The following is a 26702-nucleotide window of genomic DNA, read 5'->3' as shown; positions in this document are numbered from 1 at the left end:
ACATACCCAAACATTTGGTGAAGAAGGCAAACATTCACCAAGGCTGATGGCTAAGTCACTGCTCTGACAAGGACAATCAGCGTCATCAAATTAAACTTTAATGCAGTGTTTATTATAAATTTGATGGTATTTGTCAGAATTAGGCAACCAGTCCTCACTATTCAAATAATCATCCATGGATTGTTAAAACTTTATGTCTGCAAACATCACAAAATGCAAAATATTGTACAGGCAGTGGCTGTGCTGCAGCAAAAATGCCATATAAAGTTTAGGTTCTTTATCAAATGTTTGCACATTTAAATATAGTTCACTTATTGGTTTAACAATTAGGACATTTCAAAATAAATTGTTTCTGAAAATGTTCTCATTTATTAAAAAAAAAACACAAACTAGGTCAAATTAACTGGGGTTTATTTAAATGCAAATGTGTCCTTTTAATAATGACTAACTTCTGTAAGAGGTCATAAAATGGTTTAATCCTACAGCTTACAAGCAGATATGATAAGGATAAGAAAACTGGGTCAGATAAGAAAAGTCTCCTGAAATAATAAACACACGTTAACAAATGTTTTACTTTTCTTAGAAAATTTCAATTATAATCATTAGGTTTTTATATCCAGTCCAAAAAAATGTGCAGATACATTTATCGAATAAGTAATTTTTTGATAATATAATAAGTAATTATATTTTATACATTCAGGAAGTTCATTATATGAATCATCATACACATTAAACAGTATATAAAAATGCAGAAATGTACACATTTTATACATGGTTATATATAAAGAATATATCATTATAGCTTATATATTAAATATGTGGCAAAACACCAGGAGAAAACCCACATACAGCATGGATGGGGAGAATATTTAAACTTCACGCAGAGAAACCTCAGCTAAGATTCAAACCTGGGACCTCTTTACCTGAAGATAACAGTGATACCATCTGCATCACTATGTCATCCTCTCTTTTATTAATAAAAACTATATGTTAATGGAAAAGGGTGTTCAGTTGTAAAATGAAAAACTCTGATTTCGAAGTACATTAAAAATGATACCACAATAGCCAGTAAATCACTTTATTTCAAAAATGTTTCACACTACAGACATTAAATATCCACACATTTAAATTCACTTCTTATTGTGTACATTCAATGTTTTTATTAATCATCTCAAAGTTACCACTTATATGGTCAGATAATCAAACTTAATTAGTTAATTCAAATAAATGAAAAATTATTTCAGTATGGAACAGCTTTTTATTATTATTATTTATTATTAATGTCAATAAAAGATCACTGGATGTTTTAAACTCCATATCTTAAGAGTAGCCATGATAAACATGAAAAAAACTAGGCCACATAAGAAGGCTCCTAGCACTTCAACATTAATTCATCAGCATTCTTTTTAGTTTCCCTTTATGTCAGTGCTGTAACAAACAATCCTGCAGTAACTTACAGAATGGTTTGTAATGTTTCCACAAAGTCTTCTACCATTCAAAAGGTTTAAAGCTGAGTTTCTATTTAACTGACAGATGTTTTTCTTTATTCTTGTTCCTTGTTTCTTCTTGTGATTTTCACATATATGCCATTTTTGGGTGATAGAGAGCCAGCTGACTTCAAGTCCAAAGGAACCTGAAAGGTTACCAAAAAAAAAAGAAAAAGTGAAACAAACATCTTTTGCCAACATTTAGGTTTATGTTGTAGAAACTTTACTCCATTAGGACTGTCAAATGATTAATTCATTCACATAGATGTGAATAGATGAATGGAGGAAGGAAGGAATGGATATTTTATTCATCCCCTAAGAGAAATTATTTTGTCACAGAAGGAGACATAAACTAAAACATATAAAATGAGAGAAATGTTGTTCCAGATTGCCGCCACACTGTGCGGTCGCCATGGAAAATATAAGGGCAAACTGATTTTCTTCAACAAGTATTGCAGTGCTAGTAGTAATGAAAAACAAAACAAAACATTTATTTTGTTTTATTTGTATTTATTTAGTTTTTATTGTTTGCTGAACCAACCTACCTTGGTCTCAGAGCAGGCCACAATGCTGAACTTGTGGAACAGATGTGTTAAAGCCATCCTGATCTCCAGCTGGGCGAGTCTCATCCCCACACAGTTCCTGGGTCCGGCTCCAAATGGCAGGTAGACAAATGGGTGTCGATTAGCCTTTGCTTCTGGTGTAAACCTGGGGGTCAACCACAGGTGATGATAACTGAGATTAAATTGAAAAGAACCAACAAATGAAAAGGTGAAATAATGGAAGTTGTACAGATTTGTTTTGTTGAAGTGGATCTTACCTCACGAAACATGAGCATGTTGCCAAAGAACGGTACCGGCTTTGGATGTTTGATTCCACATCGAGAGAGGACTGAGAACGGATAGACTGAATACCTGCAGACAAAACAGGTTGTAGGTTAAATAAAAGGAATAAAGACAACTGTAGTAAGAACATATCTACAAAATGGAAGATAACAAACTGTTTTTCCATTATGTAATGACATCTTGTAATGGAAATGTCTTGATGGACAAGAAACAGCTTCACTTTGTTGACTGTTGGTCTCTCTCCTGGTTGTTAAGAACATTTTTTAGCAGATGGATTTTAAACTTGGGTTAGGCAGACCGAATGTGTTCCAAATGTATTGCAAGTGTTTAACTTGTATTGCAAATTCCCAGACACCTGCTTTCTTAAGGGACAAATTGTGTTTTACATTTGTAGAATTGCTCTCCTCCTCTTTCTTTGTTTAGACCTTGCTTTGAAATGGCTCTTAAAGTACTATGTAACCAGATTTTCTTTCTGAATACACTCAATAGCCTGCCAACACAGACTGTTTTGTTTTGATCCCTTTCTGCAAAGATAACAAAATTTTGAAAGACAGCTTCTTGTGCATTATTAGTCTGTAAATTCAAATTTCCATAGCACATCACAAAGATACATACTAACATTTACTTACCAGTAAAGAAGACCCAGAAAAATGAGGACGAGGCTGAATGTCACAGAAACTGTGTTGGCTTCAATGTTGAATACATTCAGAAAGTCACCTAAAGTCTTCATGATGGAAAACACTTTTCAGTTCTTTACAGTCAAAATGAGATAAAAGTTCCTATAGACACAAAAGCTGAAGGTTAATGCTGATGAATGCATTAATAGCTTTGCCTTTACCAGAATTTTTTTAACAAATACATTACCTAAAACACACGCAAGCTTTTACACCTGTCTCCAAAAAAAAGACACGTCTCAGATGGTCTTCCTGTGGACTGTGATGTTAGACTGGTTTGTCTCCTTTTGTTTCTTTATCTTAAAAAACTTGTTAATTATTGCTTTGTTTATACCCCTATTTGTTGCTAAAGACCCCATGAACCTTTTTATGGACCCTACTAGGACCCTATTGGTTTGACCATTGTTTTTACTTTTATGACACAGGGAACATAAAGGAAACAAAAGAAATGGATAGATATTTTAATTTCCATTTGTTTTTTATTAGTTAAAAATGACTTATTGAAAAAAATAAGTCTGCAAATTTTTACATTTCTTTTGAAAAAGCTTACTATATCAGAAACAAACACCATCAAATACCATTCATTTGCTACATTTGAGCTGTGTAATGAAACAAAAAAAATAGCTTCTGCAAATGAGCTGAATGAACAAGAAACTGGTTCATGCTTTTGCAAAAGGATGAACTTCTTGTCATGTTACTGATTAAATGTGAGAAAAAAAGTCAGCACATTAGAATAGCTGGCTTTTCTTATGTGACCCCCCCCCCCACACACACACACACACACTTTTTATAGACCCTATTATTCCTACTTATCTGCACAAACACACTGAGGAAACATAGCAAACTTTTCATTTTCTACAGCTCTGAACATATGAGGAACCTGGAAAATGCCTTCAGATACTCTGTATTCACTATTTTGTATTGTGGAAATACATTCAAAGACTCTCAAGGTACAACAAAGATGCTACATAAGGGGAGCCAGGTCAACAGGTCAGTGGGGGATATACCATTTTTCATATCATATCAGGCTGTGTGGAACCTTAGCTGAACATTGGTTATGGTTTGGTACTGATTCACTGCCTAAGATAAGTGATTCTATGAAAGATTAAGTTTAACCTCTATGTGAGCTTTGCTGTCCATGACCCAAGTGACCTTAGATCCTTGGGTTCCCTCCTCTTGTGTTTCCCATTGCCTCTTTGAAGTCTGCTGCCTTGGACAACCCACGACCTGGAAACACCACAAACAAGCTCTACAAGAACCTAGCAACCTGACAACTACTCGCCCAGCTTTGTGCCCGTCCTGCTACTCTCTATAACCCTGCTAAAAGTCTTTAACGCCCACGTGTCAACTTGAATCCGAAAGGAAGATACCCAGATAGCACAGAATGGTTTAAACAACATTGAATCAATGTCAGGCAGAGACATTGAATCAACGTTGAAGGCTGACATTGAAACAACATTGAAAGTGGTCGGTGACTTGTATGTTGAATCAACGTTAGGGTTTCAACTTTAACTGACATTATATCGATGTTGATTCAACCATCATCTGTATGTCAATTCATATGCATATATGTGTTGATATTACAATGAATCAGTTAGGAATCAACGTTGATTCAACCTTCATCTGAACGTGGTTCTGCACGCATATTTCTGTTGAGTTTACATTGAATCAATGTTGATTCAGCACTCATTTGACTGTGGATCTGCATGCGTATTTGTGTTGATGTTACATTGAATCCGTAAAGAATCAATGTTGATTCAACCATCATCTCAATGTGGATCTTCTTCCACATTTGGGTTGATCTTATATTGAATCTAAGTTAAAGAATCATTTATTCATGTACACCTTTTGGTCTGATAGGTCTACATCATAACATACCATTAAAAGTTCCTTTACTGGTGTTAAACACATAATTCTGGTGACGATGGGTATTATGTCATTCAAAATTAGCTTACATAACCTAAATTCCTAAAATGTGGTCACACAGATTTAAAAATAACAACATGGCATTTCTTAAACATTTTATTTTATTTCATTCTTGTTATCGTCCCTTTGGTCGACTTTCAATGCCTCCCTCCCGCTCTGGCGCATAGCGAAACCATTTCTTTACAGTTTTGCTGTAATTTTGGTCAGTTAGCCTTGGTTCAAACTGGCGAGCAGCAGCTGAAAGACACAGAAGAAAGTCATAAAGATAGAGTGTATATCACATACAATTTCTCAGTATCTCCTCCCCTCACTTTGTTGAGGGGTGTTATCCGCTCCTATGTCCAGGTTCTGGTGTGTACACAAACTGCACCTGTTTGCCTACAGTTGTCTTCTTTCTTCAATGCTGTTATCTTGAAATTAGAGCTTAAAAAATAAAAAAGGAGATGAGGAAGAGATTCTGAATAATATGCTGAATTGTAATATGCAATGTGAAACAAGCTAAAACATAACATAGTTGTACAATTAGATCCATACCAAGAAAGGTAATTATTATAATGCAAAAGTTATTGTTCATTTTAAAATACCAGCATAACTAAACGGCTCACTATAGCAGGACCAAGCAGCCCGAGACCTCACAAAGTGCACAACCAAACTTCACTGTCCTACGTCAGAATGGAAATTTAACAAGGGCCATATTATTTCCTAATGCCTTCCTGAAAAATTGTCTTTAGGGGCTTAAACAATGTGAAATTAGATATTCTACGTGTTTATCGGGGTATCTAAGCAGTCTCCTCTACTACAGCTTGTTCAGTCAGATCAGCATTTGTTGTCAGATCGCCATAGGTGTAGCTCAAACTGACGGCTATATCAGTCAAACAGGCATATGCTGTGATCACCATTATACTTTTATTTAATCATCATGACACCATGACATAGCAGTTCCATTACACTTTCTTATAACAGCTGTATCGTATGACATTCTGACTTAGCAGTTAACCAGTCAGACCTTCATCAACGAACTGGCAAAGCTCTTACGTAATTTTCACAGGTGGTGGAGGGTTGTTGTCAGCAGCTGCTTAAGGTAATTAAAAAAGTAACATGTAGTCTGACTTAGCTCCTTTCCAAATGAAGTAAGCAGTAATGTCACTAAGTTATGGTTTCAAGGAGTTATCAAAATCTGATTTAAAGTTACTTTTTCAACGTAACTATGCCATCACTGCTTATTTCCCTACCAAGCTGCAACATAAGCACAACACAATGCAGTTGGTTTACAATAAATAGGTTAGGATAAAAGTCGATTAGCCACACTTACCACAAAAGTGCTGGGAGTTGAATAATTAAATTCAGAAACAGGTTACACCAAGCCAGCTGCAAAGGGGCTATGTGATTGGGACATACCAGTTGTGTAAAATGTGGGAGGTGGACTCCCTAACTCCTTCTAGTGACTTCTACATGTTTTTGTGTCAACATATCACACACAAATAGTCAGTCATAACATTTACAGACAAGTAAGAAGATGTACAGAACGGAATCACAACCCAATGTTGTCAACACATAGTGCTTAAATTATAACGTGATTAACCCTCACCAAAAATAAAAGTTGTTTCACCTGGAGCCAAAGGAGGAGGGGAGGAGAGTGGAAAGGGGGGAAGGGCCAGGTGAGGGGTGGGCGGTGGAGGGAATGGGGTGTGTGTGTGTGTGTGTGTGTGTCTTTGGCAGGTGGAGGGAGAGGGGTTGGGGGTTTGAATGGGAAGTGGAGGTGGAGGTGTGCAAAAAACAGCTGACACTGATTGAACATTTAGATTACTAGTTCTTCCCCAAACCTTGTCCTCAAGGTAAACTGACCTGCGTGTTTTCAGTTCAGCAAAACCCTGTTAATCAGACGTCAATTAAAATCATGTGTGCTCAATTAGGGAAATGGCTAAGACTTGTAGGGCCTTGAGGACCAGTGCTTAAAACACTGGATTGAACGCTGGCATTTAATTTATTAGATTTCAACCACAAAACAACATTGATTCAATGACACAGTTTCAACGCTAGGTAATTGGCTAGAGTGGGATGGTTGTTTGATGGTTGATCCACCGTTAGTTGTCGACCTCGACCATACATGCAACCTTTGTGATGATAATTCAACGCTGAATTAACATCTTTTGCCAACAAGCCAACAGCGAAGCGGCTGTGTGGTTGGGCCATCCCACTCAAGTAAACGGTAGGGGTGGACCGCTCCACACCTTGTAGCAAGTTGTAGATGTTTTCGTGTTAATATATCACACACAAACAGTCAGTAAGAATTGTTATGAACAAGTAAGAAAATGTACAGAAAGGAATCAGCACCAAATATCCTCTACAGGGCTTATTTTTAAATGTGATATCCCCCACTCACTAATAAAATTCTCTGACCCAGAGCTCCAATGAGGAGGAGAAGAGGGGAAGGGGTGTGGCAAAACAGCTCACATTGATTCAACATTGATCAGACATCGGTATTTCAGTCATTAGATTTCAACCACAAAACAACATTGATTCAATGACACAGTTTCAACGGTTAGATTTGGATGGTTGTTTCATGGTTGATCCACCGTCAGTTGTCGACTTCAACCAAATATCAACCATTCTGACTATAATTTAATGTTGATTTAACATCGTGTGCTATCTGGGTACTCACCTTCTTTTGTCAAATCATTTATGTAGCAATATCAAATATCTTTTCCTAGTGACTAGTAAAGACATTTAGAAGGAACAAACTTTGAACAACACAGGAAAAATAGGTTGAACTAAAAAAACCTCCCACATAATTAACATTTATTTCTTATGTTTATGCTTTATCATCAGCTTTTAAATACATTTTTCTTCATGCTAACATTTAACTTTGAAACAAGACAATACAAAAGAATATGTATTAAAGCAGTTTCGTCGATCCCATTTAATGTTCTGTGTTGCTTTTGCCAAGTCCAAATCAAAGATTACTGAGAAATTAAAACTTCATTTTCTTGGCTTCAAAGTAACTGTCACAAGAAGGCTCCGTTTTTGAAGCAAAATGTGAAGCGTCAGAGACTTGACCTGTCACAGACTGAAAGGACAGATTTAATAACATTTAAATGTTATCTTGGGTGCCAGATAAAATGGCTCAGAGAGCCTGATCTGGCCCACGGGCCTTGAGTTTGACATGTGCTGTAGGTCATTAGAAAAGGTTTAGAAGTGAGTCATTTTTAAACAAAATTTAACGTGGCAGCAATTTGAAATAATTTATTTGTTATTGATTTTTTTATCAAGAGGTTTAAGATAAAGTGTCATAAATAAGTAGAAAACCAAAAACTCAGTGTTGGAAAATTATTATTTTTGCATTCTGTTGTAGACTCTCAGTATGAATGTAAAACGCACAAACAAAACAAATGGACTTATATTCTGTAGTTGTAGATTATTTGCTTCTCATCCAGGGAGCTTTATCATTTCAGAACTCTCCACATTGTCAATATTGTTTTTTTTTGTTTTGTTTTTGAATTGTGGGAGTGTGATGGCTGCAGTTACAGCCACACAAATGTGGTAACATTCACTCGCACGACATACAATAGGTCACCTCATTTATATTTGGGTTTCTTTAAGTCTATGGATTTAATTTACAGAATAACTGGTTTTGTTTAGTAGGCACCACATCGCCCTGTATTCTAGAATAAGTGCGCACATTTTAGTTTACATTGTTATGTTCTGCTTAATTTAACCTTTGTTTGTTTTTTGAGTTTCTTCAGTGCTGGCTGCTCCAATCCTTCAGGAGAACAGAGAGGTGGAGAAGGGGTGGAGCAAGCCGGCTGAGACTGCAAATTGGTTCATACCACTACTCTTCATCCAGAGGGGGGGAATGGGATTTTGCTATGTTGGTTTCAGTTAGGTTTTTGTGTGTTTTCCCCTTTGTGTCTTGTATGTGGCCTGATCAGCCAGTATTTAAGTTTCCCCTTTGTCTCACTTAGGGGGTCTGTTTGTTTTAGTTAGTCTGAGTTGATGTCTGTTACTTTGACCCTTTTTATGGGCCCAATTTTTGTCATTTATTCCATTATTTACCCAAGTTTGGTGTTGGGTTAAATAAAGAAACAATCATTTTAACTTTAAACTTGTGCCTGGCTGTCACTTAACTGCTCGGTCCATCACAGGGAGAAAATACACTCATGCGCAAGGAGAACATCAAACTCCACACAGAGAGGCTCCAGCTAATGTCTGAATCAGAGATCTTTTCATTGTAAGGAAACAGAGACAAACACCTGCAGCTCTCTATGAAGTCAACAAAACAAATCTAATAGAGACTTAATGTGGGTAAAATGTGACCTAATGTTCAGCTGTAAAACTAAGACCATTGATTATTTTACAAAAAAAAATTACAAAATACCACCACAGTTGCCAGGTAATGATTTCTAAAGAGCATCGTGCACTAAATGTAGAGTATAAACATAGGACTGTATTATCAATAAATTACTCACACTGAGTACATTCAAAATTAAATATCAAGCATTCCAAGTATTATCAAAAGTCAAACTAGGACAGAATCATCTAACTGAGATGTTGTTTCAGTAGGGTTCAAATGTTTTATTATTTTTATTTATTAAGTATTACCATCAGTGAGAAGACATGAATGACTTTAAATCCTAAAAAATAAACCATCAATTTGAAGCAGCATGGACCTATTTCCTGTCCATTCAGCTCATTTGAAATCTGACAACAATGCTGAATTCACCCAGCTCAGAACTTATAGTGACAGTTGAACTGCAGTTGACTCGCTCTGCATGACTATATCAATTTGTTTAATTACACAAGTTTTAACATCTGTTATTTCATATTTTCCCTTTATGTTATTGAAAATCTAAGCCCCCCCCCCTTTCCCCAGACACAGACACACAAAATAAAAAGCAAATAAAGCTTTATAAAGTAAATCTTCACGTGCAATCAAATTAAGAATGTTTGAAATTTTAAATAACTAAAATGGTAGGTAACTGTATAAAAATGATTGTTAGAGCACGATTATATCAGCTGGTTATTTTGCTTGTTCTTAAACTGTTTTCAAGTTCTTAACTTTCCAAAAGAATAACCCTGCACATCTATATATAATCAAAATGTTCACAATTAAATTGCCCTTTTTCCTTTTAGGTTTAACAAAACACTTTATAGTGTTCTCCTATTAACCTAAACATTCATACAACACTTGGCATGAAACACAGAGATAAAAAGTAAAGTTTTGAACAAACTTAACATTTGAGAACCAGAGAAGCACTCATTTAAACTTCCACTTACTTACGTAAAAAAGATATCCTAATCTTGCACAGGCAGATGAATTAAGCATCTAAAACTAATTTGTATGGAACAATTAAAGTGGCTGATAGCATTGTGACGAGAACATAGACATCCATTCTTTGTTTACTGTGTTTCACTTCTAATCAATCTAAATAATGGCTCAGACCACTTAAAAATGCACCTGATGAGCACAATAATAAAGGTATACAGAGTTACATTAACAATGTAAATAAATTTATGTGAATGAAAAAAAAACTGAAATGGTGAACCTTAAGCGCAACTTAGAAGAGGGTATGTTATGTTTTATAAATATCTACTGCTGCTCAAGAGATTTAAAGATGAGTTTCTGATCATCTGCTGGGGGGTGGTTTTGTCTTTCTCACACATTTCTTCTTGTGATTTTCACAAATATGCCATTTTTGGGTGCTGTAGTACTAAACGTCTTCAAGTCAAGAGGAACCTGGAAGATTATGACAAAAAAATGTGGGTCAAACATTTTTGCCTACATTTATATACAGCAAGTGCTTATACAAGATTACGTTTATAATCTAGTTCAGAAATGCATATAAAAGCTTCAATGAGTGTTATTCTTCCAAATCAGTTTCATTATAATAAAAAATCAAATGTAAACTTAAACTTAATGCGGAAGAACCTCAATACAAACAATATTCTTTGTAAAAACACTTATCTTTTGCGTTTTCGCAATATTTTTTCTTTTTGCATTACAACAACAAACTGCTTAAACAAAAAAAGCAGTGGGAATGTAGCACTATTTTTAGAAGAGCCAACCCACCTTGGTCTCAGAGCAGGACACAACGCTGAATCTGTGGAACAAATGTGCCAAAGCCATCCTGATCTCCAGCTGGGCGAGTCTCATCCCCACACAGTTCCTGGGTCCGGCTCCAAACGGCAGGTAGACAAAAGGATGACGATTAGCCTTAGCTTCTGGTGTAAACCTGGGGGGGTCAACCACAGGTGAGATATATTCAACTTTGTATAAATCAATATAAAATTGTAAAAGATCACATCGGTGGAAAAAGCACAAGCTTGAAAAAAACATCACTACGCCTTCAGTTAACCCTTTTAGCCCCACAGCATGCTTTGCTCTGACATACAGAGACAATCGGTTTTAAAGCATCTGTTGCATTTAGGTTTTGTGCAAAGCAAGATTTTCATGTTTTAATACAAAGTAAAATTCTTAATATACCAAAAACATGTTTGAAACTGAACTACAGAAAATTCTCCTTTAGTTTCTACAGTGAATTGAAGGAACAACCTGGAATGGTCATGCATGCTTTGATACTAAAAACACCACAGTGTTTATCCTGTTACTTGCTCTTTATATAATAATCCTAAAACCTAAAAAATAAATGTTTGAAAAAAAAGCCAAAGTATAAAAACATTCAGACATGATCAAAGAATAGAATTGAATAGAGCAGAACAGAATAGAACATTTTCATTCAAATCTACACATACTACTACAATGCCACATCAAAAGGTTTGCAGTTCTGTAAATTTCAAAATACAAACTCAAATAATCAAGGGACAATACAATATAGGTAAAACAATAAAGTAATTTTATGTCACTACGTGGGAAAAAAAATGACAACCTGTTTTTTTCTGTTTTGCAGACTCAGAAAAACTAAAGAGCTATAAGGTGCTAATTAATTCCAACTATAAGATATTAACTCACAACTATTTGATGATTGTATTTCTGAGGGTCTTATGTTATTTTTTGAGTTGGTTTGAACAAGATCTAGCTGAAAGTAACGTCTATTATGTTATTATTTTTGACTGGCTTTTGCACAATGAACATAATAATTTCTAAAAATACAAGGCAGCTTTTTATTAGTTATAGAGAGAACTGAAGCACCTCTCTGGGATGAACTTTTTCGGCTCGGGCCAGTGCTCCGGGTCATGATGGAGGAAACCTGAAAAAAGTTCCAATGTGGCTCCTTTAGGAAAGAACTGGCCATTTATCACACAGTCATGGTAAACTTCCCGATTGAACCTTGATGGAAAAAAGGGTAAGAAAAAGGTTAAACCTTCAGTCTTTGTAATCCCACCTCATTTCTCCTTCCTTATTTTTTTTTTTGAACAAGTGATTACAATGTTAAAATTTAAATGCATTTCTAACAACCAGAAATTATTAAACCTTTTAATCTCACTGACTGTGCTTCTTCACCTTTATTATAAGTGATAACAGAATGATTTTGTGCAGCCTAATTATAGCAATCACAACAACAGTAAATAAAACTCAGTCATGTAACTTTTTTTACACTCACTGACCACATTTCTTTACCTGAAACCAGGAGGGTAGATCCTCAATGCTTCACATACAGCCATGTCCAGGTACTTCAGCTCCTGGACATTTGTGTAGTCCACAAAATCCTGTTAAAGCAGATTAATTAATTGAATTCAAAAGCTGACAGAAAACTACATTAAAAGGATTTGACTGGACCACAGCTCAACAGACTCACGTGTCTTGTGAAGAAGTCATCCACCTCCTCTTGTACTTTGCTCTGACACTCAGGGTGGAGAGCCAACAGGTAGCAGGCGAAGCCTAACGTGCTGCTGGTGGTTTCATAGCCTGCCAGGAAGAAGACAAAAGCCTGACCCACAATCTCATCCTCAGTTATTGTCTTTTTTTGTAGATGACCTGTGGATGATTTTTGTATGTGAGGATGGCTAATCTTTTGATCCGAGACTGGCAGAGGTGTCTGCTGGCTCCGGTTATCAAGCTCATCAGAGTGCTTCGTTGTGTCAAAGTGCTCTAAAGAGACGCTCTCTTGTCCGGTCCGAGCATCTAAGATCAGTTGAAGGAAATCTCTGCGCCTCTACAAGCAAATGTTATCATTCGATTAGTTATCAGACGTTGTACCAAAAAAGAAAGCTTCACATGAGATAAATCATTCAGACACCCACCTGATCAGGGGGCTGCTCCTCTCTCTGCTTTATGATCTTCTTAATACTGCTGATGAAGAATTTGTCTATTTCCTCCCTCCTCTTGTTTGGGATTATTCTCACAAGAGGAGCCATGATTTTAGAAAAAAGAACTAGACAAAGATAATATATGCACAAAAAATAAATGCCAACTTGTATGTGTCTGCATAACAATAACATTTATGTGCATTAAAGTAAAAATAAATAAAGAAAAAAAATTATCTTAATTACTGATTTCTTTTTTTATGTTAAAATTGTGTCTGAGTAACTATCAGAGAACAGATTCAGGTTTGTGTTTATAATATTTAGGTTTCTTTCCTTATTATATTCTTCACATAAATCTGCCATCTTTTAATAAGGTTATACAACATACTGGAAAACAACACGAGAGGCTTGAAGAAAGACATGGCAAAAAACATCTGAGCGTAGTGGACAAACGGGTCATCTGGGTTGTTCTGTGAGTCCAGGTTAGTGCCAAAGGCCACGCTGGCAATAACATCCATGGTAAAACACTGGAAACACCTATAGATATTAAAAAAACAAACACACAATCAAATGAAATAAACACAACGGGGCAAAATAAAGAATCATTTGCTATTTTCACTCTGTTTGTGATTACTTGTGGATGTCAAAGACCTTTCCTGACTCGGCGTGGACACTCAGGTTGTTCATCAGTGCATCAGTGGCGGTGTTTATAAGAGGAACCATCTACAGCACAAAGACTAATAAAAGCACTTCACTTTTTTTGTTTCTTCAAAGTTCTGGAAGACAGAAATCTGTTTCTGAAGTTCCCTTTCAAATGATTATTGATTAGATCAATAAATACCTTCGCAGAGACGTATTTGCTTCATAAAACCAATAAGAAAAGCACAGATTGTGCACCATAGAGAAGATTGTCTCAAAGGATAATCTAACATGTTTATACTTTAAGGAAATTCTGTCTGAAAGAAATAAGTAAGTCATTATAAAATAAGGAAAAATTGAATTTACAATATATTACTAAAAAGTTATGAGCATGTACTGAGAGGATACTGGTGTGCCTTTAAATTAAAATATCAGAGTTCCACTACGTTAACTTTATTAGTTTATAAACTGTGTTCATTCTTTTTGGTGTCATTTTAAAGAATATAACGTAAAATAATCTTTACTGATGAAAACACTGTTCTGGCAGTTTTCAGCTCAAGCATAAAAACATGATTATCTCACTTCTTTCAGCTTGGCAGCACTGAAGGTTGGGGTCACGACGCTCCGAACTCTCTTCCACTGTTCGTTCCTCAACATGAGCAGACAGTCTTTCCAGGGCTTGGTGGTAAGTTGAAACTTACAGACAGAAATACATAAGGTATTCTAATACATCATCAAATGTTGCATTGGAATTATGAACACCAACATACTTTGGTAGATTTCCTTACCCTTCTGTTCGTAAAGTTATTGAAGTCCTTGACCATCACTTGTCTAAGTATGTCAGGGTCTGCTATCACCACCATTGGTTTTCGACCTAAATAATACCTGAAATATACCATTTAAACCATGTCAAAAGAGGCATAATTAATCAAACAAAAATAAAAAGTTTTGATTGAACTTTTTATTGGGTACAAAAAAAACAACATGTTTGAATTCTAATTATAATAGACTACTGTGCAAAAAGTCTTTTACTTACCCACAAACCTTGCCATGTGTTTTTACAATTTCAGAGAGAGGTTTCAAAAAACCCTATAATAATAATAATAATAATAGTTTGTTTGTTTGAAACTTGTATAAAGTTAAAATGCAAAAAAGCTTATAACATAAGATCAAATCTGTCTGCATATCAGTCAAACAGCAATAATAAAGATGCCTAGCAGAAGAAACAATAACATTCCTGAAATTTAATGATCTTTATTTGTTAAAGTGGATCTTACCTCACGAAACATGAGCATGTTTCCAAAGAACGGCACCGGCTTCGGATGTTTGATTCCACATCGGGAGAGGGCTGAGAACGGATAAACTGAATACCTGCAGACAAGAAATACTGAACGTTTGTTCTAGAGAATAAAGAGAAATGCAATAAGAAAATGTATACAAATAAAAAGATATCACTTTCTGATTTATGCCCACAACAGAGACATCACAAATACAAACGTTGATATTTACTTACCAGTAAAGGAGACCCAGAAAAATGAGAATGATGCTGACTGTCACAGAAAATCTGTTGGCCTCAATGTTGAATACATTTAGGAAGTTAGCTATAGTCTCTATGGTGCAAAAACACTTTTCAACCCTTTAAAACAAATCAGAAGGTTCTTGCAGACAAAACAAAATCAAAGTAGAAGAATATGCTATTAATTTTTTTGCCTTTTACTAATTAGCTATCTTAATCTTAATCATTAAATTTGCTAATAAACACAAACATGTAAACCTGTCTTAAGAAACACATCAAACACGATTTCCTTGTGGACCGGGATTGTAGAGTGGTTTGTCTCTTTTTGTCTCTCTATCTTTTTTACTTCCAAAAATGTGTTAATTATTGCTTTAAGAGGTTTGTTTAAAGCACCATGTGTTTGTTTTTGGGGGCCCTATGGACTTTTTATGGCCCCTATTGGTTTGAACATTGACTTTCTTTATACGACACACAGCACATATAGGAAGCCTAAAGGAGATGTAGTCCAGTTGTTTTGTTTTTTTAATCATTTTTGGATTTTCCATGTTCTGGATGACTGAGAATCTACACCAGCAGGAAGCATTACGGATCCTGAGGTCCACAGCTCTGAACATACCTGGAAATACAAACTTCTTAGTTCATTTTAAAGTAGCAGCCCACCTGGGTTTTGGTGATGCACAATCATTGCCAGTGTGAGTAACAGTGTTTAACATCTGCCTCACTGTGCAAAGTTCATTTATGCAGCTCCATATGTTGCCTTTTAGGAGCAATTGGTAATGGTATTCAGTTGTGAAATGAAAAGTGCTGTTTGGTATACAATAAATTTCATCACAATAACATAATCAGTTAATCTTTTTATTTCCCAGATGCTTTATATAGTAGACATGTACACATTTGAATGAATGAAAACATAGAGTTAACAGAAATGTCACCCTTACATCAAAAGGTAATATCAAATCTCAAATGTTTTGAAATTGCTCCTCAGGTTTACTAAAACAGCCAAACTGGGTCAAAGTAAATGATCAATCTTTTCAGTGCAGTGAAAATGTTTAACTTTTATAATGGTTAACCTCACTGAGAGGACATAAAAATCTAAATCCTCAGTCTCACAAACAAACATAATGAGAATGCAAAAATTAGGTCTGCTAGGAGGCGTCTCCACCAAACTGAATACTTGTAAGAAATATTTCACTTCAAGAACTTAAATGTAGCTTGCAACCCAAGCAATAGGTCCATGCTGTGGCAAAAGCAAGGATCCTTTTCTTGTTTGTTTAGCTTATTTGCAGAGGAAGTCTGAGTTTCTAATCATCAGATGGGGAGTCTTTAAATCCTTTTTATTTGTTTCTTTTTGTGATTTTAAGAAACACACCATTTTTGGGCCCCAGAGTGCCAAATGATTTCAAGTCCAGAGGAACCTGAAAGATAACAAAAATAAACAAATTGACAAATAAGTAAGGAAATAAAGAAATAAAGAAAGGAGAAGCAGTCGTCTTTTGATAACATATATAGTATAGAGGCCAAGTAATCAAATTAAAAGTTGTCTTTTATACCCACAAATCAATTTGGAAAAAAAACAGCTACCCATTAAAAATAAAATCTGTATGTCAGGAGGAAATTGTAAAATAGTGTATAGACTCTGTTAAAAGTCATGCTTACTTTTGGTGTTTCCACAAACCCTTTTTTTCATATTCAAAGAAAAAATATTAAGAGAAGTTATTTTTCTGAAACATAAATAGCCGTTGGCTGAGCCGACCCACCTTGGTCTCAGAGCAGGACACAATGTTGAATCTGGAGAACAAATGTGCCAAAGCCATCCTGATCTCCAGCTGGGCGAGTCTCATCCCCACACAGTTCCTGGGTCCGGCTCCAAACGGCAGGTAGACAAATGGATGACGTTTAGCCTTGGCTTCTGGTGTAAACCTGGGGGTCAACCACAGATCTGAGAATGAATTCAAACAATCACATCTTCTTTTATCTCTTCAGAAACTGAAAATGCTTTTTAATGTTTACCTTCATGTTTTTAAGACACTAAGCATTTCTCTGTTATGCTTTGGTCAAGTCAATGCCATAACTCTGTTAATTTGTGATTATAACATCTGTTTCTGAAACATTTGATTTTTCAACAATCCTGAGCTGTCAATGAGTTGTGTTTGCATTACTTCAGTTCATTAATCATAGGCATGTGATGCTTGTGTGAATGGTATTTAGGGGTAAATAGGATACAGCGAATTTAATGAAATAATAATTTCTTCCAAAAGTAAACCCAGGCTTAAGACATCTCAGGACTATATACAACCATAAAAATAAAAAAATGAGGGCAAAGTCCTTTCCTTCTCAGCTTCAGTTCAGTTCAGTACAGTCCTGCTTTGTCCAATTAGAATTACTCATCCATTAACCATTTCATAACCTAGTTGTTTTGTAAGTATTATAAAAAAACAATCCTTTCTCTGCTTTCCCATGCAGAGCCACAGGAGAGCTGATTGTTCACAATGGACAGGTCACACGTTCAGCACAGAGCCACACAAAGAGAAACAACCATTCACACTCGCAGCCACATCTACTGACAATTTAGTTACCAATTAACCTAACATGCGTGTTAAGCGGGAGGAAACTAGAATATCTAGAAAAAATCCATACATATACAGGGAAAATATGAAAACTTCACACAAAAAGGTTCCCAGGCAGGAGTTGAACCTGCAACCTTTTTGCTGGAAGGACTATATGCCTATGACTGTTAATTACCAACTTATGCTAGTATTTCTGAGTTGTTTTTAATAATATCTAGCTAAAGGTAACATTTATTATGTTATGAATGGCTGTTACATAATGAACAGCCAGTTATGGCTGACATACTAGTTTCTCAGTAAGCCACAGTTGTCCTGGACATAGTAAAATTTTAAACACCTCTCAGGGATGAACTTCTCCGGCTCGGGCCAGAACTCTGGGTCATGATGGAGGAATCCTGCAGGAACCTCAAGCGTCACTCCTTTAGGAAGAAACTGGCCGTTCACCACACAGTCATGTTCAACTTCTCGTACAAACCTTAATTAGACAAATATTAAAGTTAGGATTAGTCCTTAAAATTTTATAAACCTCACATTACAAGGGATGCAGTATAGGTTTGGTCAGTGTAAATATACCAGAAGTAATGTCTCCTTTAATCCTGATCAACAATATTTCTTTACCTGAAACCAGGAGGGTAGAGCCGCAATGTTTCACTTAAAACCATGTCCAAATACTTCAGCTCCTGGATATTTGTGTAATCTGGTGAATCCTGCAATAACATCATAATTACAGTAAATAAGAAAAACAGCTTCAGGTCAAAAGTGCATTCTAAAAAAAATCTAACTTGACCATAAGGAAAATGACTCACATGTCTTGTGAAGAAATCATCCACCTCCTCCTGCACTTTGCGCTGACATTCAGGATGAAGGGCCAACAGGTAGCAGGTAAAGGATAATGCATTGCTAGTGGTGTCATAGCCTGCCAGGAAGAAGAGTAAAGCCTGACCCACAATCTCATCTTCTGTCATCATCTTTTTTTGTGGATGCCTCATGATTGAGTCCTCTGTAGGAGAATGGCTGTTTTCTTGATTCAGTGCTGAGGGTTGTTTCTTCTGGCTCTTGTAGTTTAACTCATCAGAGTGGTTTCCTGTGTCGAAGTGCTCCAAAGAGACGGCTTCTTGTCCGGTCCGAGCATCCAACATCAGCTGGAGGAAGTCTCTACGCCTCTATAAGCAAATGTTTTCATTTAACTATTTATCAGACATTTAACAAAAAGAAAAACTGCATATGGAACAAAATTCTAAAAGCTTAAATCTGAACTATACCTGATCAGGAGGCTGTTCTTCTCTCTGCTTTATGATAGTCTTTATACTGCTGATGAAGAATTTATCCAAATAGGCTTGCTTTATCTTAGGAATGAGTCTTGCAAATGGAGCCATGATGCTAGGAAAAAGTACTGTGCAACAAATAAAAAATAAGTACATTTAGACTGCTGTTTTGTGTACAATTTATGTGCAATTGTGTACATGCATACAATGCATTAAAAAACAACAACAAAAACCACTTCTGATTACTGACTTCTTTGGTTTGGCAACAAAAGTTGTCATATCAAATAACAGACTTTGATTTAATATCATAGTATTCATTATATTTGTCTATTTCTTTACAATTATTACATCAATTCACCATCTTTCAATAAGGTTGTATAACATACTGTAAAGCAACAGGAGGGGCCTGAAGAAAGATGAGGCAAAGAACATCTGAACGTGGCGAACAAGGGGATGGTCTGGGTTGTTCAGTGAGTCCAACTGAGTGCCAAAAGCCACGCTGGCAATAACATCCATGGTAAAGTAATGAAAGCACCTAAAAAAAAAGAACAAAACAGAAATAAATAAAATGAACATAACAGAAAAGGAGAAAAAGAAGTCATTGCCTGTTTTCACTCTGGTTTTGATTACTCGTGGATGTCAAAGGCCTTTTCTGACTCAGCGTGGACACTCAGGTTGTTCATCAGTGCGTTGTTGGCTGTGTTTATGAGAGGAACCATCTGCAGCAGGAAGACAAAAACACTGACTGTTATTAACTCCAGAAACACAAATCTGGCCTGCAAATAATACTGTAATGAATCACTGACACAGATTCAAACAAAAAACAAGAAATATAAAAAGTTTTCTAAATTGATCAATAAATACTTCTACAAATAGGATGAACTGCTTCATAAAATATATAAGGAGACAACTGAATAGAGTTCAGAACCAGAGACAACCAAAAATAACTACAAAAAACTATTACGTATTTGTATTTCATTAACTATTACCGACCTACAGTAAAGAACAAAAACACTAAAGACAAAGCTGGAATGCAGAACTTGTTGATTATTAAAAAAACTTAAAAGGTTTTGGAGTAAACAGATGTGACTTTTACTTTAAATTGCCACACTGTCATTTTATAACCAAAATCCAAAAAGTTTTTTTTGTCACAAGTAATTTGTTCTTTTTTTCCAGTATTGTGTATAAAATAATTACCAAATATAAAACAAAAGAAACATTCAGTTAATGAGAAAACAAAGTGCTAGCACTGATCTTGTTACTAACGTTAAAATGATCTTACTTCTTTTAATTTGGCTGTGCTGAAGGTTGGGGTTATGACGCTCCGAACTCTCTTCCACCTCTCGTTTGTCAAGAAAAGCAAAGAGTCCTCCAAGGGCTTGGTGAAATAGCCAAACTTTACATAGAAAAGTCATTTATAAGTCATCTAAATGTATGTTGAAATCAGGGAGAAACTTATTATTAACATAAGCATACTTTAGTTGAAAACCTTACCAATCTGTTAGGGAAATAAGTAAAGTCCTTGACCAGCACTTGTCTGAGCATATCAGGGTCTGTTACCAAAACTCTTGGTCTTCGGCCAAAATAATACCTGTAATATATCATATAAACCATATCAGAGGAGACTGAAAACGTGTGGACCTTATTTCTAATAAATGCTGGTAGAAAAGAGAGCTTTTCTGCTTACCCACACACTCTGCCATGAGTCTTTATAATGTCAGAGACAGGTTTCAAAAAACCCTGGAAAAGTGAGACAAATTACCATATTATTATTATATTACCATTATGGCTTAAACTTTTCTCTACTTTGAATTTTGTTGTAAGTTTAAATCGCAGAAAGGCTACAGTAGCATCAACTCTCTTTATGGAGTCTGCATATGGATAAATCTACAAGTTAACAGAAATTATATTGCTGTTTTTCTTAAAGTGACTCTCACCTTCCGAAACATGAGTATGTTGCCAAAGAACGGCACCGGCTTCGGATGTTTGATTCCAAATCGAGAGAGGACTGAGAACGGATAGACTGAATACCTGCAGACAAAAATAAATAAATAAATAAATAAATAAACGAATTACTGAAGGTTTATTCAAGGGAATAAAGGCAAATACAGTAATAAAACATCTGAAGAATAGAAGATTAATATAATCTGGTTTAGCTCCACAACAAAATCAGCAGCATAAATACAAATACTGATGCTGACTTACCAGTACAACAGAGCCAGAAAAATGACGAAGAGGCTGAGCGTCACCTTCGTTCTGCTGGCCTCAAAGCTGAACACGTTCAGAAAGTCACCTACTGTCTCCATGATTAAAACCCACTTCTCAGTCCTGCACTCAAAATCAGAACTATCCTGTGCACAAAACAGTTTAGGATTAATGCTACTAATACTTTTGCATTGATCACTTTAAAGGTTAAATTTCTAAAATAAACCAATAAATCCATACACATGTATGTTTTTCTTACCAAAGCAGATGTTAGACAGTCCTCTGGTGGAATGCGAACCTTGGCGAGTTCAGCTCTTTTACACTGAAAACTTGTTAATTATTGATATACAGTAAGTTACATAACTGTAACATGTTCTTTATGGGCCACACTGGTTCATAAAAAGGTCATTCTCTTTACTTATAGAACACAAAGCAGAAAAAATCTAAAGCACATTAAACTAACAGCAAATATGGCTTTATGTTCTTGCTAAAACATGCATCATTTTCAAGTTCCCTGTTTCTGGTGTTGCAGTTTGGAGACTTTTGCACTCACATTACATCAATGACCAATACAAACATTAAGAGCCAGACAACAAATGACCAGATAGGAATTTGGTCAGATTAGTGGAGGAAAAGTAACATTCGACTGTCTGCTTTAGTTATGTTGAGAAACAATGTCTTTAATATTTATTCCTTTCAGAGGAATCTCACCTCACCACTTTGTTTCTCTCACCGGATCTTTGATGCTGCAGAAAAGACAGACAAAATGAGTTCCAGACCAGAGGTTCAGTTATTGATCATACATTCATTTAAGCATTCAGCTGAACGGAGACAACAACTCACCAACAAGGAGACACAGCAACACGTTCCAAGTTGTGTCTGAGGTGATTCCCCCCTTCACCTTCTTTTTATACTATAAACAGCTGCAGCAGCTTATCATGTCATGATGCCCGGGAGCCTTCAGCCTCCCTCACCCCACTTACACAACTTTTCTTCTGTGATTATTTTATCATAAGCTAAGCGTAACCTCATTTTAGCAATCAAATCATTTCAGCATTATCAAAGTTTGTTTATATTTCCTCATTGGCTTAGCTTAACCTCATTTTAGCAACCAAAGTATCCAAGTTTGATTATATTTTACAGTTAACAGGAAAGGCTTTAGGATTTACATTTGTTTGCTTATGTCCTGCTCTTTTTGATTACATGTACAATATTGCATTATGGATAAATACAGACAAATTCACAATAACGCTGCTGGCTGAAGACAAATAAATATAAATGAAAGCATAGACTGCTGAAATATTAATGCATTAACTGTAGTTCTTGGCATTTTAAATAATTTACAAATGGTCCGTCACAGGGCCAATACAGAGACACAAAAGAGCATGTGTGCACACACTCTTTCCTAAGATCAGATTTGAATTCTGAACCTAACGTAGATGTATTTGGACTGTGGGGAAAAAGTCTCCATGTACAGAGAGAGCATGCAAACTCCTCACAGAAAGGCCACAATCAGATTCAAACCTGTGAGGGAACAATAATAACCAGCTGCACCTCTGTTCAAAGTTCATTTATATACATTTACAGCAGACAATATGAAAGGGTGATATGGTGTTTAGATGGTGTTTCTTTGTAATATTCCTTTTTAACAAGATTTAGCCACAGTAGCTAGTTAATCACTTTACTTCCAAAGAGTTTCACACATTAAATATAGTTTATAAACATTTAAATGAATTATCAGCCAATCACTCATATTGTGTACATTCAAAGGTAAAATTTAATCTTAATCATCTCAAAATTGCTCCCAAGCATAAAAAAGTCAAAACTTTAACTACATCAAATACTGCTGTTTTATTACAGTTTAACATCTCGCAGTTAAACATCAGTGCTTAACATCAGCTTCGCTGTGTAGTCCTCTTGCAAAGTTCATTAATCTAAATTTATACGGGGTTGTGACTTTAAAAGCACGGGTTCTTCTACGATAAGAGCATTACAAAATACCACAACAATATCCAGTTAATCAGTTTATTTCACACAGTACACATGCATAAATTAATGAAAAAAAAAACTGAATGAAATTGATATTTATGTGAAATATTTATCAATAAAGCATGTTTATTGTATACTTCAAAAGTTATTATCAAATCTCGAGTGTTTTGAAATTGCACACTTAATTTATTTAAAAACTCAAAATAAATGAGAAATTGTTTCAATAAGGTGAAAATGTTTAATGTTTCCTGTACCTGTACTGAATACTTGTTGACAAAAAATAAATATATTTCCTTTCCAGAATACTGTACCTGGATCACAAGATACAGGTCCATCATTTGGTTTCTTGTCTGTTCAGCTTATTTGCAGAAAATGTGACAGCTATAAGTTTAACAACAGCTCACTTAATTTGCAGCTTTTAAAATGCAAACAGCAGCTGACTAATTCTGTATGATTACCTCATTATCAAACAGTACATTCTCTCAATTCACATTTTCCCATGCAGGATAGTTTGTTAAATTTTATAAAACTATTCAACCATTTCAAAGATTTAAATCAGAGTTTCTATTTAACTGATGGAAAGTCTTTTGTCATTTGTCTCTTCTTGTGATTTTCACCGTTACACCATTTTTGGGTCCTAGTGTGCCAAATGACTTCAACTCCAGAGGAACCTGAAAGATTACATAAAAACTGAAAGTGAAGCAAACTTTTACAGAAATGTTTTTACAATGATTGTGTTTAAAACCTCAATTTAGTTGACAGATTGAAACTTTAAAATGTTTTTTTTTAATTTCAGTAATTTCATAGTTTTTCATAGTATTTTTAAACAATAATACATACATGCTAAATAAACTAAACTACTACTAAATAAACTTTAAACTACTATATAGACTAATATTGTAACATATAAACCTAGAAATCAAAATAGAAGCATTTCCTTTTATTACCACAAATCAATCTAAGAAATAACAGATTAAGGAGCTACACAAAATAAAACCTGTATGTCAGGAGAACGTCATAAAATGCCGTATGAACTCTAACAAAAGTCTTTCTTTTATGTTTACAGAAAAAGATCAAGACAAGCTGCTTTTCTGACCCACCTTGGTCTCAGAGCAAGTTGTGACGCTGAATCTGTGGAAGAAATGTGCCAAAGCCATCCTGATCTCCAGCTGGGCGAGTCTCATCCCCACACAGTTCCTGGGTCCGGCTCCAAACGGCATGTAGACAAATGGATGACGATTAGCCTTTTCTTCTGGCGTAAACCTGGGGTTCAACCACAGGTAAAATGAAATGAGTTTTGAAAAATTAATAGTATTAATAAAAAAAGTGAACATTTCTGTGTAAAACCACAAGTTTAGAAAAAAACATTAACATCCACCCAGTTAATACCCACAAACTACTTTGTTTTGAAAAAGAAGAAATTATTTTCTTTTTATTAATTTTTTGGCAAAAAAAAAAAGTTTATTATGTCATTACTAGGACTACTATGCTGCCATAATTTCTCAGTAAATACAAGCCAACTTTTTATTAGATATAGTTAAAACTGAAGCACCTTTCAGGGATGAACTTCTCCGGCTCGGGCCAGTACTCTGGGTCATGATGGAGGAAACCTGCAGGGACCTCCAAATTGGCCCCTTTAGGTAGAAAGTGGCCATTCACCACACAGTCATGTTCAACTTCTCGTGCAAACCTTAATTAGAAAATAATAATTAAAGAAATGGTCCTTAAAATTTTGTAAACTCCCAAATCACCTTCATTAATGTGATTTCTATATGGTTTTAGTCAGTGTAAATTTAGCACATTACCAGCAGTAAGTCAACTGAATCTTGTCACTTTTTATCAGTGTGAACCATTATTCTTTACCTGAAACCAGGAGGGTAGAGCCGCAATGATTCACACACAACCATGTCCAAATACTTCAGCTCCTGGATATTTGCGTAATCTGGTGAATCCTAAGAAAAACAATAAATAATTTAAACCAGAAAGACATACACAAAAATAGAAGATCTGATTGGACCAAGATGCAGCAGACTCACATGTCTTGTGAACAAATCGTCCACCTCCTTCTGCACTTTGCCCTGACATTCAGGATGAAGGGCCAACAGGTAGCAGGTGAAGGATAATGTGCTTCTGCTAGTTTCATAGCCTGCCAGAATGAAGACAAAAGCCTGACCCACAATTTCATCCTCAGTTATTGTCTTCTTTTGTGGACGATTCATGAGTGAGTCCTTTGAATGCGAATGGTTTTTGTCTTGATTCAGTGCTGAGGGTTGTTTCTGTTGGCTCTTGGAATTTAACTCGTCAGAGTGGTTTCCTGTGTCAAAGTGCTCCAAAGAGACGGCTTCTTGTCCGGACCGAGCATCCAACATCAGCTGGAGGAAGTCTCTACGCCTCTGTAAGCAAATGTATTCATTTATTTAATCATAATGAAAATGAAACACAGAATTTTAAGATGACCAAATCTGACATCCACCTGATCAGGGGGCTGTTCCTCTCTCTGCTTTATAAGTGCCTGAAAACTGCTTATGAAGATTTTATCCATCTGCTCTCGCTTTTTGTTTGGAACAAATCTTGCAAAAGGAGCCAGGATTCCAGGAAAAAGAACTGCTCAAACAAACAAACAAAAAAAAAAGAAAATTTTAAATGCAGTCTTGTATGCAATGTCTCTGTAACCATACATTATGTATTTTATTTGAATAAAACATTAATAATATTAACTTCTGATTAGTGACTTTTTGAGGCCCACTAAAAAAATTATTAGTGACTTTATCACAAAACAGAGGTTTTGTTATTATATTAATCCTTTTTTCCTTTGCTTCTTTCCAAATAAATATTTTATCTTCAAAAAGTCATACAACATACTGAAAAACAACGTGAGGGGCCTGAAGAAAGACAAGGAAATGAACATCTGAGCGATGCGGACAAATGGACTATCTGGGTTGTTCTGGGAATCCACTTGAGTGGCGAAAGTCACACTGGCAATAACATCCAAAGTAAAGTGGCCAAAGCTCCTACAAAAATCAGAAATAAATAAAATGGGCATAACAGAAAATAACCAAAATGACAATCATTGCCTATTTTCACTCTGTTTGGGATTACTTGTGGATATCAAAGGCTTTTCCTGAGTCGGCATGGACACTCAGGTTGTTCATCAGTGCATCTGTGGCGGTGTTGATGAGAGGAACCATCTACAAAAAAGAAAAAAAAGGAAGATAAAAATGCTGGCTGTTATTCTCAACCTCAGATGGATCAGATGGATCAGGTGGATCAGATGGATCAGGTGGATCAGGTGGATCAGATGGATCAGATGGATCCAATGGATCAGATGGGTCAGATGGATCAGGTGGATCAGATGGATCAGGTGGATCAGATGGATCAGATGGATCA

At 35.6% G+C, this 26702-nt stretch overlaps 3 protein-coding genes across 7 annotated transcripts in view; all 3 read right to left on the bottom strand.

The window, feature by feature from the left end:
- Positions 1–783: 783 nt before the first annotated feature.
- On the bottom strand, positions 784–15647 carry LOC108237515 (thromboxane-A synthase). 5 transcript variants are annotated; one of them, XM_037978161.1, is made up of 14 exons: positions 15548–15647; positions 15287–15409; positions 15051–15144; positions 14810–14862; positions 14562–14658; positions 14356–14469; positions 13769–13857; positions 13523–13671; positions 13132–13262; positions 12687–13043; positions 12509–12597; positions 12080–12217; positions 2033–2195; positions 784–1633 (listed from the first exon to the last, which is right to left on the bottom strand). In XM_037978161.1, exons 3-14 carry the CDS (start codon positions 15066–15068, stop codon positions 1544–1546), a joined length of 1488 nt encoding a protein of 495 aa, XP_037834089.1. In that variant the 5' UTR covers positions 15069–15144; positions 15287–15409; positions 15548–15647; the 3' UTR covers positions 784–1543. The 5 variants fall into 5 exon arrangements, 4 of the variants coding, with proteins under 4 accessions (XP_037834089.1, XP_037834088.1, XP_037834090.1 ...); XM_037978160.1 differs by having other exon boundaries at positions 15287–15647; XM_017418985.3 differs by lacking the exons at positions 784–1633; positions 2033–2195 and adding exons at positions 8426–10666; positions 11000–11162 and having other exon boundaries at positions 15287–15646.
- A 483-nt stretch (positions 15648–16130) lies between these two features.
- On the bottom strand, positions 16131–21673 carry LOC108237513 (thromboxane-A synthase). Its single transcript, XM_017418982.3, has 14 exons — positions 21586–21673; positions 21327–21472; positions 21059–21152; positions 20809–20861; positions 20616–20712; positions 20404–20517; positions 19752–19840; positions 19508–19656; positions 19119–19249; positions 18663–19019; positions 18475–18563; positions 18194–18331; positions 17047–17209; positions 16131–16704 (listed from the first exon to the last, which is right to left on the bottom strand). The coding sequence occupies exons 2-14, from the start codon at positions 21425–21427 to the stop codon at positions 16624–16626; spliced, it is 1656 nt and encodes a 551-aa protein (XP_017274471.1). The 5' UTR covers positions 21428–21472; positions 21586–21673; the 3' UTR covers positions 16131–16623.
- Positions 21674–23162: 1489 nt separating this feature from the next.
- LOC108237514 (thromboxane-A synthase) overlaps positions 23163–26702 on the bottom strand; it is a 7181-nt gene continuing 3641 nt past the window's right edge. Inside the window, exons 6-13 of the mRNA XM_017418983.3 lie at positions 26415–26503; positions 26178–26326; positions 25789–25919; positions 25352–25708; positions 25179–25267; positions 24868–25005; positions 24416–24578; positions 23163–23986 (exon numbers count right to left, since the gene is read on the bottom strand). Coding sequence (XP_017274472.1) covers positions 23906–23986; positions 24416–24578; positions 24868–25005; positions 25179–25267; positions 25352–25708; positions 25789–25919; positions 26178–26326; positions 26415–26503 — 1197 coding nt within the window. The 3' untranslated portion in view covers positions 23163–23905. The remainder of the gene's footprint in view (positions 23987–24415; positions 24579–24867; positions 25006–25178; positions 25268–25351; positions 25709–25788; positions 25920–26177; positions 26327–26414; positions 26504–26702) is intronic.

Source organism: Kryptolebias marmoratus, linkage group LG11, assembly GCF_001649575.2.
Source record: "Kryptolebias marmoratus isolate JLee-2015 linkage group LG11, ASM164957v2, whole genome shotgun sequence".
Lineage (NCBI taxonomy): Eukaryota > Metazoa > Chordata > Actinopteri > Cyprinodontiformes > Rivulidae > Kryptolebias > Kryptolebias marmoratus.
This window is presented reverse-complemented; position numbering and strand designations above follow the sequence as displayed.